The sequence below is a fragment of the Sander lucioperca genome, chromosome 5, assembly GCF_008315115.2.
Source record: "Sander lucioperca isolate FBNREF2018 chromosome 5, SLUC_FBN_1.2, whole genome shotgun sequence".
Classification (NCBI taxonomy): Eukaryota; Metazoa; Chordata; class Actinopteri; order Perciformes; family Percidae; genus Sander; species Sander lucioperca.
Window position 1 is genome coordinate 17,425,741 of NC_050177.1, and position 13,513 is coordinate 17,439,253.

A 13,513-nucleotide genomic window follows, 5' to 3' on the forward strand; every position below is an offset into this window, starting at 1 on the left:
CAGACACATTAATTTCAGTAAATGGATTTGGTGTGTGACTGTATATTGTATTAATAGGTATGGGAACACAGTGGGCAGGTATGGGCCGCAGTCTCATGCAGCTGCCAGACTTCAGAGAGTCCATCCTGCGATCAGATGCAGCACTGAAGGACACCGGCCTGGTTGTGTCTCGGCTACTCATGGACGCAGATGATGCCACTTTTGAAGACACTGTTCATGCTTTCGTTGGCCTCGCAGCCATACAGGTAGTGTGGAGAGGGTTAGATGTGGGAACCCTGGCAAATTGGTGTCATTTTGATATGAACTACAGGTAGAGCTCCTCACACAAAGTGCTAATATAAATATTTGTATATGTGTATTTGTATTTAGATATGTTATTTTATGTAGTTTACCAAAGTTACAGATTTGGAATCTAAAAACCACCACAGGTACCTCTGAGCTTACTGATACCCTGCTACATCTCAAAGATGATATATCAAGGGGTTGTTGATGATGTTAATGAATAACTTTAGACATGCAAATTTGAAAATACCCTAAAATGTCGGCAACCGCAAGAGCACCACCATCAACAACCAACATTTTTAGTTTTATTGTATCCAGCTAAAATGTATGTGTGTTCTGTGGCTCCTTACAGATAGCTGAGATCGACCTTCTCACTAAGCTGGGTCTGCATCCTGATGGCATTGTTGGACACTCAGTGGGAGAGCTGGCCTGTGGCTACGCTGACGGCTCCCTCAGCCATAGTGAGGCCATCTTGGCTGCTTACTGGAGAGGCCGCTGCATCAAGGAGGCCAACCTTCCTCCAGGAGGCATGGCTGCAGTCGGTAAGTGCAGTGATTCTGTACCAAATTTCAACAGCTGGTTTCATGAAATATGCACACTGTCTAGTTTGGTTTGAAAACCTCTTCTAAGTCTAAGTACTGTATGTCCACTGTTTGTCTGTAAGTATGTTATATTTATTTTTTAAGTTCTACAATCCATTTGGAGGAACCAGTCAGGATTTAAAAATTATATATTTAAGCTTGAATACATCTTCAGAAATAAAAGAAAAAAATAGTGAAGTTCTTAATGGCCTGGGAACAAGGGTTCAATAGTTTTACATTTCTATGATGTTGACTTTATTTTTACCTGTTTACAATTAAATTTACTGAAATTTAAATGAGTTTGTTACTCGCGTTACTCTCTTTTGTGATAACTGAACGCTTGGAGACAAGAAGACAGGCCTACTTTAGCTGCTTCTGAGCTAACCTCGCAGGACCTTATGGTGGCGCAATGATACACCAATCAAACAATGAACATTAAACCACTGTATGGCCAATAGTACGGATAGAATGAGCTTTCTCTTCAAGTATGGACATTGTAAAATGATAACGAAGGAGACAGTTTATCATTTAGTCTTTACTCTGAACTCCTGATGCAAGTAACAAGTGAGCAGTGACACACACTTTTTGGGTGTTACTGTATATGTCACAGTATATTCACAGGTACGTTTTAGCTACTGTATATATCACAGTATATGCGCAGGCGCATTCTAACTACCGTATATGACAGACATTACTTTTCGCTCGTCGAAATTAAAGACAAAAATGTAGTGGTGAGTTGTTTATGTGCAGGTGTAAAGAACCTATCCACATCTAAGAGTAGAAATAAAAATCTTATGAAGCACCTGTTGAAGCAACACGCTTCGACAAAGCTAGTAGCGAAAGACCCCAGCCCTACGGATGCTGAAGGCGCCACTCCATGTAAACAACCAAAGCTAGATTTTACACAGACTGCAGTGCAGCCGATAAGCCAGGCAGAGCTGAATAAATTGATTGCTAGGTATACTGTAGGCCAATCACTTATTATTTCATTGGACCTAATGTGGTAAACAAACACTGTTGAATGACTGAGACAGTTGTTATTTCGTTTCAAGTATTAAAAGGGACTTTTGTACTACTGCTTGATTTGAAGGCCTGTTGCCCTGTTGATTACAATAAATAGGTCTAAAAATTATGTTTGTGTGTGACTGTTCACTAATGTTCGTATTTACATTTAAAAAGCAGACATAAAAGTAACTTAAAAGTTACTTTCCCTAGTAACTAATTACTTTTGATATACAGTAATTGGTAAAGTAATTCAATTACTTTTAAAAGAAGTAACTAGTAACTGTAACTAATTACTAATTTTCAGTAACTTGCCCAACACTGCCCCTGATACGACAGAGCTGTGACAGAGGTCCGTAGCCCGCTCAAAGTCAACCATTTTCGGCTAAACACATACTTACGTCTGCGAAAAGTTACTGTCTTCCAGGCCAGATTACTAAGCTTCTGGAAGGGCTACAAAGACACCAAACATATTGCTGTAAAACTTGAGCCAACTGCTACACAGCTAAAAACAAGAAGTGAGCCTGGGTTAAAAGGTCGTGGAGCAAAGCTGAGATTTGTGATTTGATTTTTGGATTCATAATTAGGATTTATTTGTTACAGACGCAGTAATTCCATGATGGATTAAAAAAGCTTGTGGATGGGCTACAATTGTCAGAGGACCTCATTGAAACGACAGGCTTTTCTGCTACTAAACTAAAAAAAAAAGTAACTCTCTACACTGTATTGATCTGGAGATATTAAAGACATGAAAAACATGTTTGTATCGCCGGTAATACAGCTGACCTAAAGGTTATAAACCCCAGAAATGATAAATTATTTTAACTAATAGTTAAGATCCGAGGAACGTATGTCGATGGATAATCACAGATAATTCCATTCATGTATGGAACCATCCAATTTATTTTTTAGCAATTTGGTTGAAAGAAACCCATATTTTTGATATAGAAACTTTTGAAAACGGGTCACATTTGACCCGAGAACAACATGAGGGTTAAGCAAAAGAAAGAACGTGTCTAGGATATACTGTGATACACTGACATTTAATCACTAAAAAAGAAGGTTATATATGCCAGGCTGATGTTATCGGTAAGGCTTTTTTATCTTTTTATAATCAGCAGCCCCTTTTTTTCTCCACTTTCCTTACTATAAACTGCAATGACACATGTCGTCTTGCCACTTGAAACAATCTCTAGATTGAAACCTAAAATCAGTTTTAGTATACTGTATGTACTTATTTTATATTAAGGTGTTTTTCTGTGAATGTATGTAGAAACCAAAATGGGCCAAATATTGTCACTTTTAAAAAAAACATTTTACACATCATTTATTTAGGAGGCTCACTGGACTCAGTTTTGTGTGGCTTCGTGCATTCTTGAAACTAGTAATAAGCCAAAATGAGCATACTTTAAATTGCACAATAGGGCACCATGTTTTGCTAATACTACACTATCACAATTTAATGTGTTGCATTTGATAGATGTGACTTTACACTTCAATTATGTGCAAAATCTTAATTTACTGCATACTGTAGACTAAACTACTGAGTGTCTTTTATATAGGGAGCAGTGAACAAAAAGTGACTTTTGGTCTGATGAGACTAAAACTAAAGTCTAACATACCTCTTTCACAGCAGCATTTTGATGTATCAAACTAACAACACTGCACTGCACCAATTGCCAAATGGACAATTTGGCAATTGGTAAGTTGGTCCAAATGTCTGTTGTAAAAAAAGTCTAAGGCTATATACATTTTTGCAATACTGGGAAAAATGGATTGTGTTTGAGACTTTGAGTAATTACTGATCTCTTACTGTATGAACTGGCATGTATTTCCATCAGTTTACCATTTGTATGAATGCATAGGTGATCAACTGTTTGTTCTTCTATGCTTTGGTGTATTTTTATGCTTTAAAAAAAAGTATAAAAGAATCACTTCTACAATAAAGAGCAGGGCATGGAAGTTCTCATTCAGTTCTGTGTATTTTCCTTAAACAGGTCAAGTAAACCTAAATTACAGATGTGCAAAATAATAACAGATGTTTTTTGGTTTGTTTGTTTGTTTTTATGGATTTATTTATTTTGCATATATTTTACTTTTGTGCTTGCTGTCTGTGTTTCAGGGTTAACCTGGGAGGAGTGTATGGCTCAATGTCCTAAGGGAGTGGTCCCAGCCTGCCACAATGCTGAGGACACCGTTACCATCTCTGGTCCTCAGGTCAAACATTCTATTAGACTTTGTCGTTTGTAGAGAACATGAACCAAAGTCTGATACCACTTAACTTGCTTTATGCCTGGAAAGTTTTAATTTCCATTTGCTCACATTTTTGTATATAAATAAAGGGTAACCCTTTATTTGAAGGGGTGTTTAAGACTGACATGACACTGTCATTGTTATGACATGACATCTGTCATGAACATGGAGTCATTTTGAGTGTTCATGACTGTTGTCATTAAGTGTCATTCGATAAATCATGACACTTTGAATGCAAAGTTAGCATTGTCCGAGATGTCTTTGTTATGACAACTTGACATTAATGAAGACAACAATCTCTGTGTAATGACAACTTGACATTAACCTAGACAACATAACCATATATAAATATGTCATGATAGGCCCAATTATCAAACTTTAATAAACTATTTAGCTTTATGTGTTAACATTACATTAAATTGTCATTAAGAGGATGTCTTTTACATTGGTTGTCATGAGAGCATTATAATTGTGTCATGAATATTTTTCCTTGACCTCAAGTAAAGTGAAACAATTTGGACCTGTCATGAAGTTTGATTTCATTATCGAATGCTTATATGACGGTGTCATGAATAATATCCATAACTTCAAGTAAAGTGGAACCATTTGCACTTGTCATTGAGATTTCTTAAAAGTTATAAGACCAGTTTGACAACAGTGAATGCAGTACCGAGGTGATTTAATGAATTTTTAACAGGTAACGTTAGCTTTAGGCTTATCAGGGGAAAAAAACCTCTTGTGTAGTGTATTCTCGGTTGAAAAACTGGTCTCCACTTTGTTTGGTCCCATCCATCTAGCCATGGTCAACGACACCAAAAGCTCTGTTAACGGCTAATGCAGAGCAAATTTGATGGTGAAGACATGTCCCGCCCTACTCTGCCTCTGATTGGCCAACCCTGGTATTCTTACCCTAACCAATCACACTCCTAAACCTAACCAATCAAACCAACGAAGGCAACAAGTAGGGAAGGACTTGTCGTGTTGCAGATATTGATTAGCATTTACAGTAGCCAATAGCGTTAAGCTGGGTTTCCACCAGACAGTCTCAGAGCGATTCAGTCAGATTCAATTCATTCCACCATGCTAGCGCTTTAGCTAGCTGAGTCGGTGTCGCCAGACCGGGACTAAAAACAGCCTCTGAGATTTATGGAGGAGGCCAGTTTACGACAGGGAATGCACTAATGTTACAGAGATGGTTTTCTTTCCGGGTTTAGGTCTTTGCAGCCCAGGGCTGAGTCAGCTAGTTAATTGGACAGCTGTAACGTTACAGCTAACCAAGCTAACGGCAGCTGACTATAGTTAGCAACAAGTCCAAAACTCAATAAATCACCTTGGTACTGCATTCACTGTCGTCAAACTGGTCTTATAACTTTTAAAACATCTTAATGACAAGTCCAAATGGTTCCACTTCACTTGAGGTCAAGGATGTTATTCATGATACCGTCATATAAGCATTTGATGATGAAATCAAGCTTCATGACAGGTCCAAATTGTTTCACTTTACTTGAGGTCAAGGAAAAATATTCATGACACAATTATAATGCTCTCACGACAGCCAATGTAAAAAACAACCTCTTAATGACAGTTGAATGTAATGTTAACACATAAAGCTAAATAGTTTATTAAGGTTTGATAATTGGGCCTGTCATGACAAGTTGTCATGACAAAGACATCTCGGACAATGCTAACTTTGCATTAAAAGTGTCATAATTTACCGAATGAACTTTTAATGACAACAGTCATGAATAATCAAAATGACTCCTTCATGTTCATGACAGGTGTCATTTCATAATAATGACGGTATCATGTCAGTCTTATGAGCAAACCTTCAAATAAAGCGTTACCAAATAAAGTTTACTTACATGATTTTGTATGCTTATTTTTCAGGAATTTTACCTGTACCCTAGAAATTGCAAAGTTAGAGACACTTTGTTTTTAATGAAACTTTTCATGAACAGGATTTAAATGTTACCATTGCTTTTGCTAAATACTGCAGGTTTGAAACACTTTTGTGGAAAATTGTGCACATAGATAAGCAAATAGTTCAGAAAACTTACAAGACCTTCACTTGAAGATTCAATCTGTAACTTTTTTCTATGAGAGGACAACAGGAAGAGAAGAATGACGATTATAGTAGTTGGCCAACAGCTAGTTGTTAATTATCATAGCAGTACCAACACAAAGGATGCCATGATGTTTTAAGTAAAAACAGTGTCAGGTTGTACAAGCATAATAGCAACTCTATTATCTAATGTAAGTATTGAGACATTGACTTTTGCCAATCTAGGTTTTTCCAGGTGCAGGGTGTTGTCTTGACAGGTGTGGTGTGTGTGTTTCATCAGGAAGCAATCAGTACATTTGTATCCGAGCTAAAAGAGCAGGGAGTGTTTGCAAAGGAGGTGCGCAGCGCTGGTGTCGCTTTCCACTCTTACTACATGGCCTCCATTGCTCCAACCCTGCTGGCTGCCCTAAAGAAGGTACGTAGCTCTGCTATGTTTCAACAGTACTAGTGCAGTACCCGTTCAAAACATGCCTGTTCAGAATGGGCCGATGTTGCAGCTTTTTCCAGAACTATTGTACCCCAAAATAACTTACAAAAGGCCCTCAGGGAAATTAATATGCAACCCAACTGTAAACTACTGACTTACTGTATACTTCTACTTCACTAGGACAACATTGTGCTACTGCATTTACCTTATAGGGAAATGTTACTGGTTATGTTGCAGATTCAGATTTTACTCACAAAATGTCACAATTAAAATATGATGCATTATAATTCATATAAGGGGGGTGGAAAGCTCCACCTTGAACATGTTAAGTAAATGTTAGAACAGTACAAGTCATAAGTTTGCATGATTTGTCATTCACTTGAATGGGAATGGTGTATTTGAATACAAATAAATAATATAAAATGTCAAAAGTTTGCATGATTTCTCATTCACTTGAATAGGAATGGGGTATTTGAATACTAATAAATAATATAAAGTGTCACCTTGTTTATAGGTGATAAAGGAGCCACGGCAGCGTTCCCCCCGCTGGGTAAGCACCAGCATCCCTCAATCTGAGTGGGACTCTCCTCTGGCTCTGTACAGCTCGGCTGACTACCATGTCAACAACCTGGTGAGCCCTGTGCTGTTCCACGAGGGCCTCAGTCTGGTGCCTGAAAACGCTGTGGTGGTGGAGATAGCGCCTCATGCTCTGCTGCAGGTACGCACAGCAAGTTCTTCATAGACCACACATTTTGACAGCTTCTATCTGTCAGATGTGAACTACAGGCTTCAATTGACACAACATGGATGGTGTGTCAATACTTTTAACACACAAAGGGCCTGTTTTGACCTGGTTTTATCATCTGTCCTGGGTGATCCGATCACAAGTGGCCAGAGTTTTAACCAGGGCTGAATGATTAATCGCATTAGCAATAATATCGCGATATGTTAAAACGCGATTTCCTAATCGCAAAGGTCACATGACTCGCGAGAGCAAATCAGTCTGCACTCTGCAGAACAAGCATTAACTTGGCATGCTAACGCTACGCCGTAACTTGAGTTGATTTCTGTCATTCAAACAACTCTGAGTTGTAGTTTAAAACTTTTACAGCCATTTTAATAAAATTTAAGGGTTTTATTCAGGCTCAAGTCCATACATACAGTTAATGGATACAGGCACGCAGAACTGAAGGCTCGGTTGGCAACAATTAGCTCTGATTAGCGGTTAGCCTATAGGAGTCATGATACTGTCAAGTTACTGCTGATGAAGACCCAACATTTCCTGATTTTGCTGCTTTGTAATAAAGTTAAATAAATTAATAGGACTTTTATTGTGGAGAATTTAAAGGAAATGAAGCCTTTTCAAAAGACCACTCAGGCTCGCTGGCTTACTCTGTGGAGATAGGTCTGGCAATGCAAGACTAATAAATAACAAAATGAGAAGTTGCTACGTAAGAGCAGGAATGTCTGTAGTAATATCCTGCATATTAGTGAAATCAGGGACGTTTAATAAAACTATAAATAAGGATATTGTATACTAGCGGCACCCTTATCCAGGAAACCACAGAAAACAGAGCTCCAGAAAGCCGGGGATATGAGAACAGGCAGCACGGGAATAAAAATAGCGCCACATCAGCGACAGTATGATAGCATCCAAAACACACAATTCACTCTCTGTGGTTTCTGTGACATAGGAAATACTTTTAATGATTACATGGTTCTGCTACCGCTTCAGTAGGCGGTCTTAAATGTGGACTATGACATACCCATACACAACTGAATGTTGCCACATGTGGCACAGACCACCTTCGAATGTGGTCTCAATTCCTCAATCCCAATTTAAGCCAGGTCAAAACAGGCCCATACACACTGTATCATCAATGAAGCAAACAACATTGTTTGAACCCTTGACTGGCTGCTCAAGAAGTCATTTATTAATCATGTTGTTATATTAGTTTAATGAAGCAGAAAACTGTCCTGTTTATACTAATTTACTTAAATTGGTAGCTGGCGGTAGAATAAGGAGGAGGGTCAACTGTGTGTATTGCATGGCTGGGTTGCATTTCGGCAAATAAAAGTAAAGTAAAAGGTAGTTGATTATTTTTCATTTAATTTCATACTGTAACAAAATTGTACTCATTAAATTTGCATTAAAGCTATAGTGCGTAGTTTCTGTATCCCCCATGAGGAATTCTAAGTAATGACAACAACACTGTTGGCGCGTCCACATGATACAAGCCTTATGTGATCGCGCACACGCCCCCACCCCTCCCCCACGCAGTTGCTAGTAGCCACCATGGTAGCCACGGAGGACACGGAGGATTAAAAAAAACATGAAGAGAAGAAGAGGTAATTATCTTCACTCAAGTCACCGGACGACACAATCTTCTGAACACAGCCATACTGAGAAATACAGAGAGAGTTGTGTGGAGCTGATAGTCTTGATTTGCTTTGTAGCAACTCATTTGGCAGTGGCTTGAATGTAACGGGCGTTCATTAATATTAAAAAGTTACACACTAAAACTTTAAATGTTTAAAACTAAAATCTAAGTTAATATTTGCCGATTTTATGTATTTACTAGAATATAACGATCTTACTGACTGTAAATTAAGTTTGTTAAATGGTGCCGCAGACCTCAGAGTAGGACTTGATAGTTATCATGAAGCGTCCTATAATGACTCTCAGCTAGAAGTAGGACGACCCCAAAAAGAGTGACGTTGCTTGAAATATTAAAACATTGGTAACATTTGAAATGCAGCAAATTGCACCACTATTTTATGTGAAGACTTCATGTGTAAAGGCAAAAGAAATATACTAGGTTTTACAAAAACATGTCAAAATTGTTAAGTAGCTTAAATATCATGAATATATTTACCAATAAGCCTATCACAGTAGGCTGTAAGCAAACTCTGGTAAGTCACTTAAACAATAAATGTGACAGTAAATACACAATACAGGTATATAATTTAAACAAGGTACATCATTTGATTCAGCTGTGTGACTGAGCCTAGTCAGTCTTGTCCAATCACATTGTTTTACACTGCCTGCATCTTGTATTGAACATTTTGCAGAGGCAGTTACTTCTCCATGAATAACCTGGCATTTATCTTCTTTTCCGCTGCTTAACTCATGTTTCAGCTATACCTCCTGTTAAGCTCTGTGTGCTTACAGGTGGGAAAAATAATTTATTTATGTAATGCCACACAGTGTTATAAAATGCACTGTAACAATATGCACATATGAATTAATTAAATAATAAACCCACTATTTGTGTAAATGCATTTTCCCATAGCTTCACGCTGAGAGGTATTAAATGAATAAAGATAGTGCAGACTTCAGCCAAAATTATCACCAGAGATAGGAGTTATTACAAAAGCAGATAAAATACTTTTATTTCTAGGCCGAAAAGTAGGATAAAAAATGCTCTGCCGCTCTAAACTCCTGAACCTCAATGACAGCTATTAAAACTGATCCTGTATTGCCTGGGAGGGAAAGAAAAATAAACATTTTCCAAACATGTTTTCTGCACAGGCCATCCTGAAGCGCAGTTTGAAGTCCACGTGTTCCATCCTCCCCTTGATGAAGAGAGGCCACACCAACAACCTTGAGTTCTTCCTCTCAAACATTGGCAAAATCTACATGAGCGGGTCAGTAAATGCCTCACTCTCTCTGCATTTAGTAACTTTTGGTGCATTGGTGTAGTTGGGAGGGACCTGTTGCTCTAAATGGGCTTTGCAGTGAACCCTGCTGCCTGCTTCTCCTCTGAGCACTCTTGGAAGCAGCTTCAAATACTTTCAGGTACTCTTAAATGTAGCCGGTGTTATGTCTGCACCAATCGCGTACTGCAGTGTTTCTAGCTCCACTTTTTAGTATCAGATCAGTGAGCTAGGTACCTCAACAATGGTGTAAAGAAAAAACAGGATGGAATGGAACAGATCTTTTGGTACCATCCCTAACTTTTGACAGTTGAAACACAAGAATAACCTAATTTATAGGGGTGTAAGAAAAAATCGATACACTTGAGTTTCGCAATATTTTATTTTTGCAATACTGTATCGATTTTCAAAAAGGCAATATCTATTTTTTTTTTTTTTTTTTTACGTAAAAAAATATTCATGTAAGACAGTGGTTTACGTTTATGTTGTGTTTAAATCCCCTACCGCTAGATGGCTATGCTGAGACGCACCACTAGTGTCCTTGCCTAACAGTGCCTAGCCGTGCCTGACTTTTTGCTAGAAGCTAACAATGTAGCTATGGCTGAACTTTGGCCTACTTTAGCATATCAAAATTAGCTCACTAAGAACCTGTGAACCACAATCCCAAACTGGCAGTTTGATTTTCTGTGTACTGAATTGTTTACCTAAAGTAAACTTCTTAGACTTTTATGAACATCATGTCTTTTTTTAAATATTAGTTTTTCTAAAATTATACTTTAAAAAAATCCCAATATATCGCCTTACGCACAGTATCGAAATATATTGCAATATATTGAATCGTGACCCATGTATCGTGATACGTATCGTATCGCCAGATTCTTGCCAATATACAGCCCTACTAATTTATGTGTTATGAAATTACCTGACTGCTTGGTGAAAACAAGGCTTTAGAATTATTTTTTATGCACCTCTTTAGCATCAACGTGGATGGTAACAGCCTCTGCCCAGTGGTGAAGTATCCTGTGCCTGTTGGTACCCCTCTCATCTCCCCCTTGGTACAGTGGGACCATGCCCAGACCTGGGATGTCCCCAAGGTAGAAGATTTTTCCTATGGCTCAGGAGGATCCAATTCTGCGTTTGTCTATAATATTGGTAAGAAATGGACATCCAGAATAAAAGGCAGTTCTTCATCTGCCTTTTTGTGTAATATTTACAACAACAAAAAAAGTTAAACCGTGCATTCTTATTGTATTTGATCACTTGGTGTGCTCTGTGTCCAACTCTTCTTTGTCCAACAACAGACATAAACCCAGAGTCTACAGACTACTACCTAATTGGACACTGCATTGATGGGCGTGTCCTATACCCAGCGACGGGTTACTTGGTGCTGGCCTGGCGTACCTTGGTGAGAAGTCTGGGGGTTGTAATGGAAAGCACACCTGTAATCTTTGAGGACGTCACAATCCACAGGGCCACCATCCTGCCAAAAACTGGTAAGAGCAGAGTAGAGCAGCAGGGTTTTGAGCATGTGGAGTAATTCTTTTATTGTTATAGACTGATGAGCCTCTGATTGCCTCTCTGTCTGACTTCTCTCTTCCCTTTCTGTTCCACTCAGGCTCTGTCCAGTTAAAGGTACATCTCATGCCTGCCACCAACAAGTTTGAGGTTTCAGAGAATGGAAACCTGGCTGTCAGTGGTAGGTAGTTTTTGTACATACAGTGTTTTTGACGGCGCAAATAAACAGGGCAGTTTCTGGACATGGTGGTCCCAGTTCCAGAAATTCACAGGCAACCCTGGGAGGACTGATGTTTTTATTATTTGGACATAAAAAGTCTCCTACAATATGTGTTGTGCACTGATGAAAAAAATGTATAGTTATTCAAAATTCTCCAAATATCATTCAAGCCTAAATTCTTACACATCCTCTGTAATGTGAGAGAGGCTCTGGGGGCTGAGCATGCTGCAACCCCACTGTAGTCCAGAACTGGATCCATTCTGGATCAAACTGAATAATATTGTGGTTTCCTGCAGCTTGTAATTTATTTTCCAAATCTATAAAAATGCCTGATCTTCTACATTCGGTGCATATATGTTAGCCAGAATTAGTTCTTGCCCTTGTATTCCAACCACGATAATAACTCACCAACTTAACACAACTGAATCCCAAATGCTCACAGAATGTGCACCTGAACCTGAACAATGCACAGTTCAACTCCATTAAGAGTCCGTAATCCGTTCTCACTTCACACGGTCCGTCCCCCGTGCACTGCTACCGGAAAAAAAACAACCAACCAGAGTAATACAAAAGGAAATATGTCCAAGTAGGATCCCAGCCGATGTCTCACACTGGCACCAGTCCGTTCCATGAGAGAGCTGAGAAAAAAGAAAAAAAAAGGCAACAAAGCCATCAGCAGAGGCTGCACATCATTATAAATCCCTCGCCGACAAATCACTCTTTTCTATGAATGCCATCGCCTTTCGTGGGCATTCAACTCCAGCCTTGGCTTCTATTTTAAGTTTGGCAGGATACAGGATTCGGGAATCTCAACTCTCACTCATGAAGCTTCTGTGTCGCTCTGGAGAAGTCTGAAAATAGCATTATGTTGTTATTCTGCCAGGATAACTTGCCCTTGCCTCCTGCAACACCAGGTCCCGGTCCGATGATCTTAGGAATCTCATCAGAAAGGTCCTGGGTCTGCCTCCTGCCTGGGGCTGCTGGACAGCGGTTTTGTGTGCACGCTCAATCTCAATTTCTCCCTATGTCTCCAGCAACTCCCGAATCAGCTCCCCCAAAAACTTCACTGTTTGTCCTCCTTTCTTACCCTCAGGGATGCCCACAAAACGGACATTGTTGCATCGAAATCGATTTTTAATAATCTTAAATATTTTCCCAAAGCATATCCACTTCTCTCTTGCAAGCGGCAGGATCATCCCGTCTCTCCCTCTCGGCCGCATCTATACTCTCCACGTGTCTCTCAACCTGATTCATCCTGGTGACCAGGCCGGAGAGAATCGATTACCATCAAAAAAATGTAGCTTCGAATTTCCTTCAGACCTTTTTGCTCAGCGGAGATTTTCTCTAGTGCTGCGGATATTTTGCCAATATCCGCCGGCAACATGTCGTTAGCCTGTTCCTTTTCTGCCACAGTCACAGCACTGGTGCAATTTTGACCCTTTCCAGCCACACCTCCACCACGGAGCATATGCTGCTTAATATCTTCACCGGCCGCTAACTTTTTAGATTTTGAC

At 39.2% G+C, this 13,513-nt stretch overlaps 1 protein-coding gene across 2 annotated transcripts in view; it reads left to right on the forward strand.

Annotated features, from left to right (window-relative positions):
• The window catches only part of fasn (fatty acid synthase), a 92,529-nt gene that overhangs the window by 30,980 nt on the left and 48,036 nt on the right, over positions 1-13,513 (forward strand). For both annotated transcript variants that reach the window (XR_004897284.1, XM_031323991.2), the window contains exons 10-18: positions 58-245; positions 635-824; positions 3,988-4,082; positions 6,461-6,595; positions 7,122-7,325; positions 10,140-10,255; positions 11,241-11,416; positions 11,566-11,757; positions 11,880-11,960. Coding sequence is in view for 1 of the 2 variants with exons in the window: in XM_031323991.2 (XP_031179851.1) it covers positions 58-245; positions 635-824; positions 3,988-4,082; positions 6,461-6,595; positions 7,122-7,325; positions 10,140-10,255; positions 11,241-11,416; positions 11,566-11,757; positions 11,880-11,960 (1,377 nt within the window). In the remaining variant the exon portion in view is untranslated. The remainder of the gene's footprint in view (positions 1-57; positions 246-634; positions 825-3,987; positions 4,083-6,460; positions 6,596-7,121; positions 7,326-10,139; positions 10,256-11,240; positions 11,417-11,565; positions 11,758-11,879; positions 11,961-13,513) is intronic.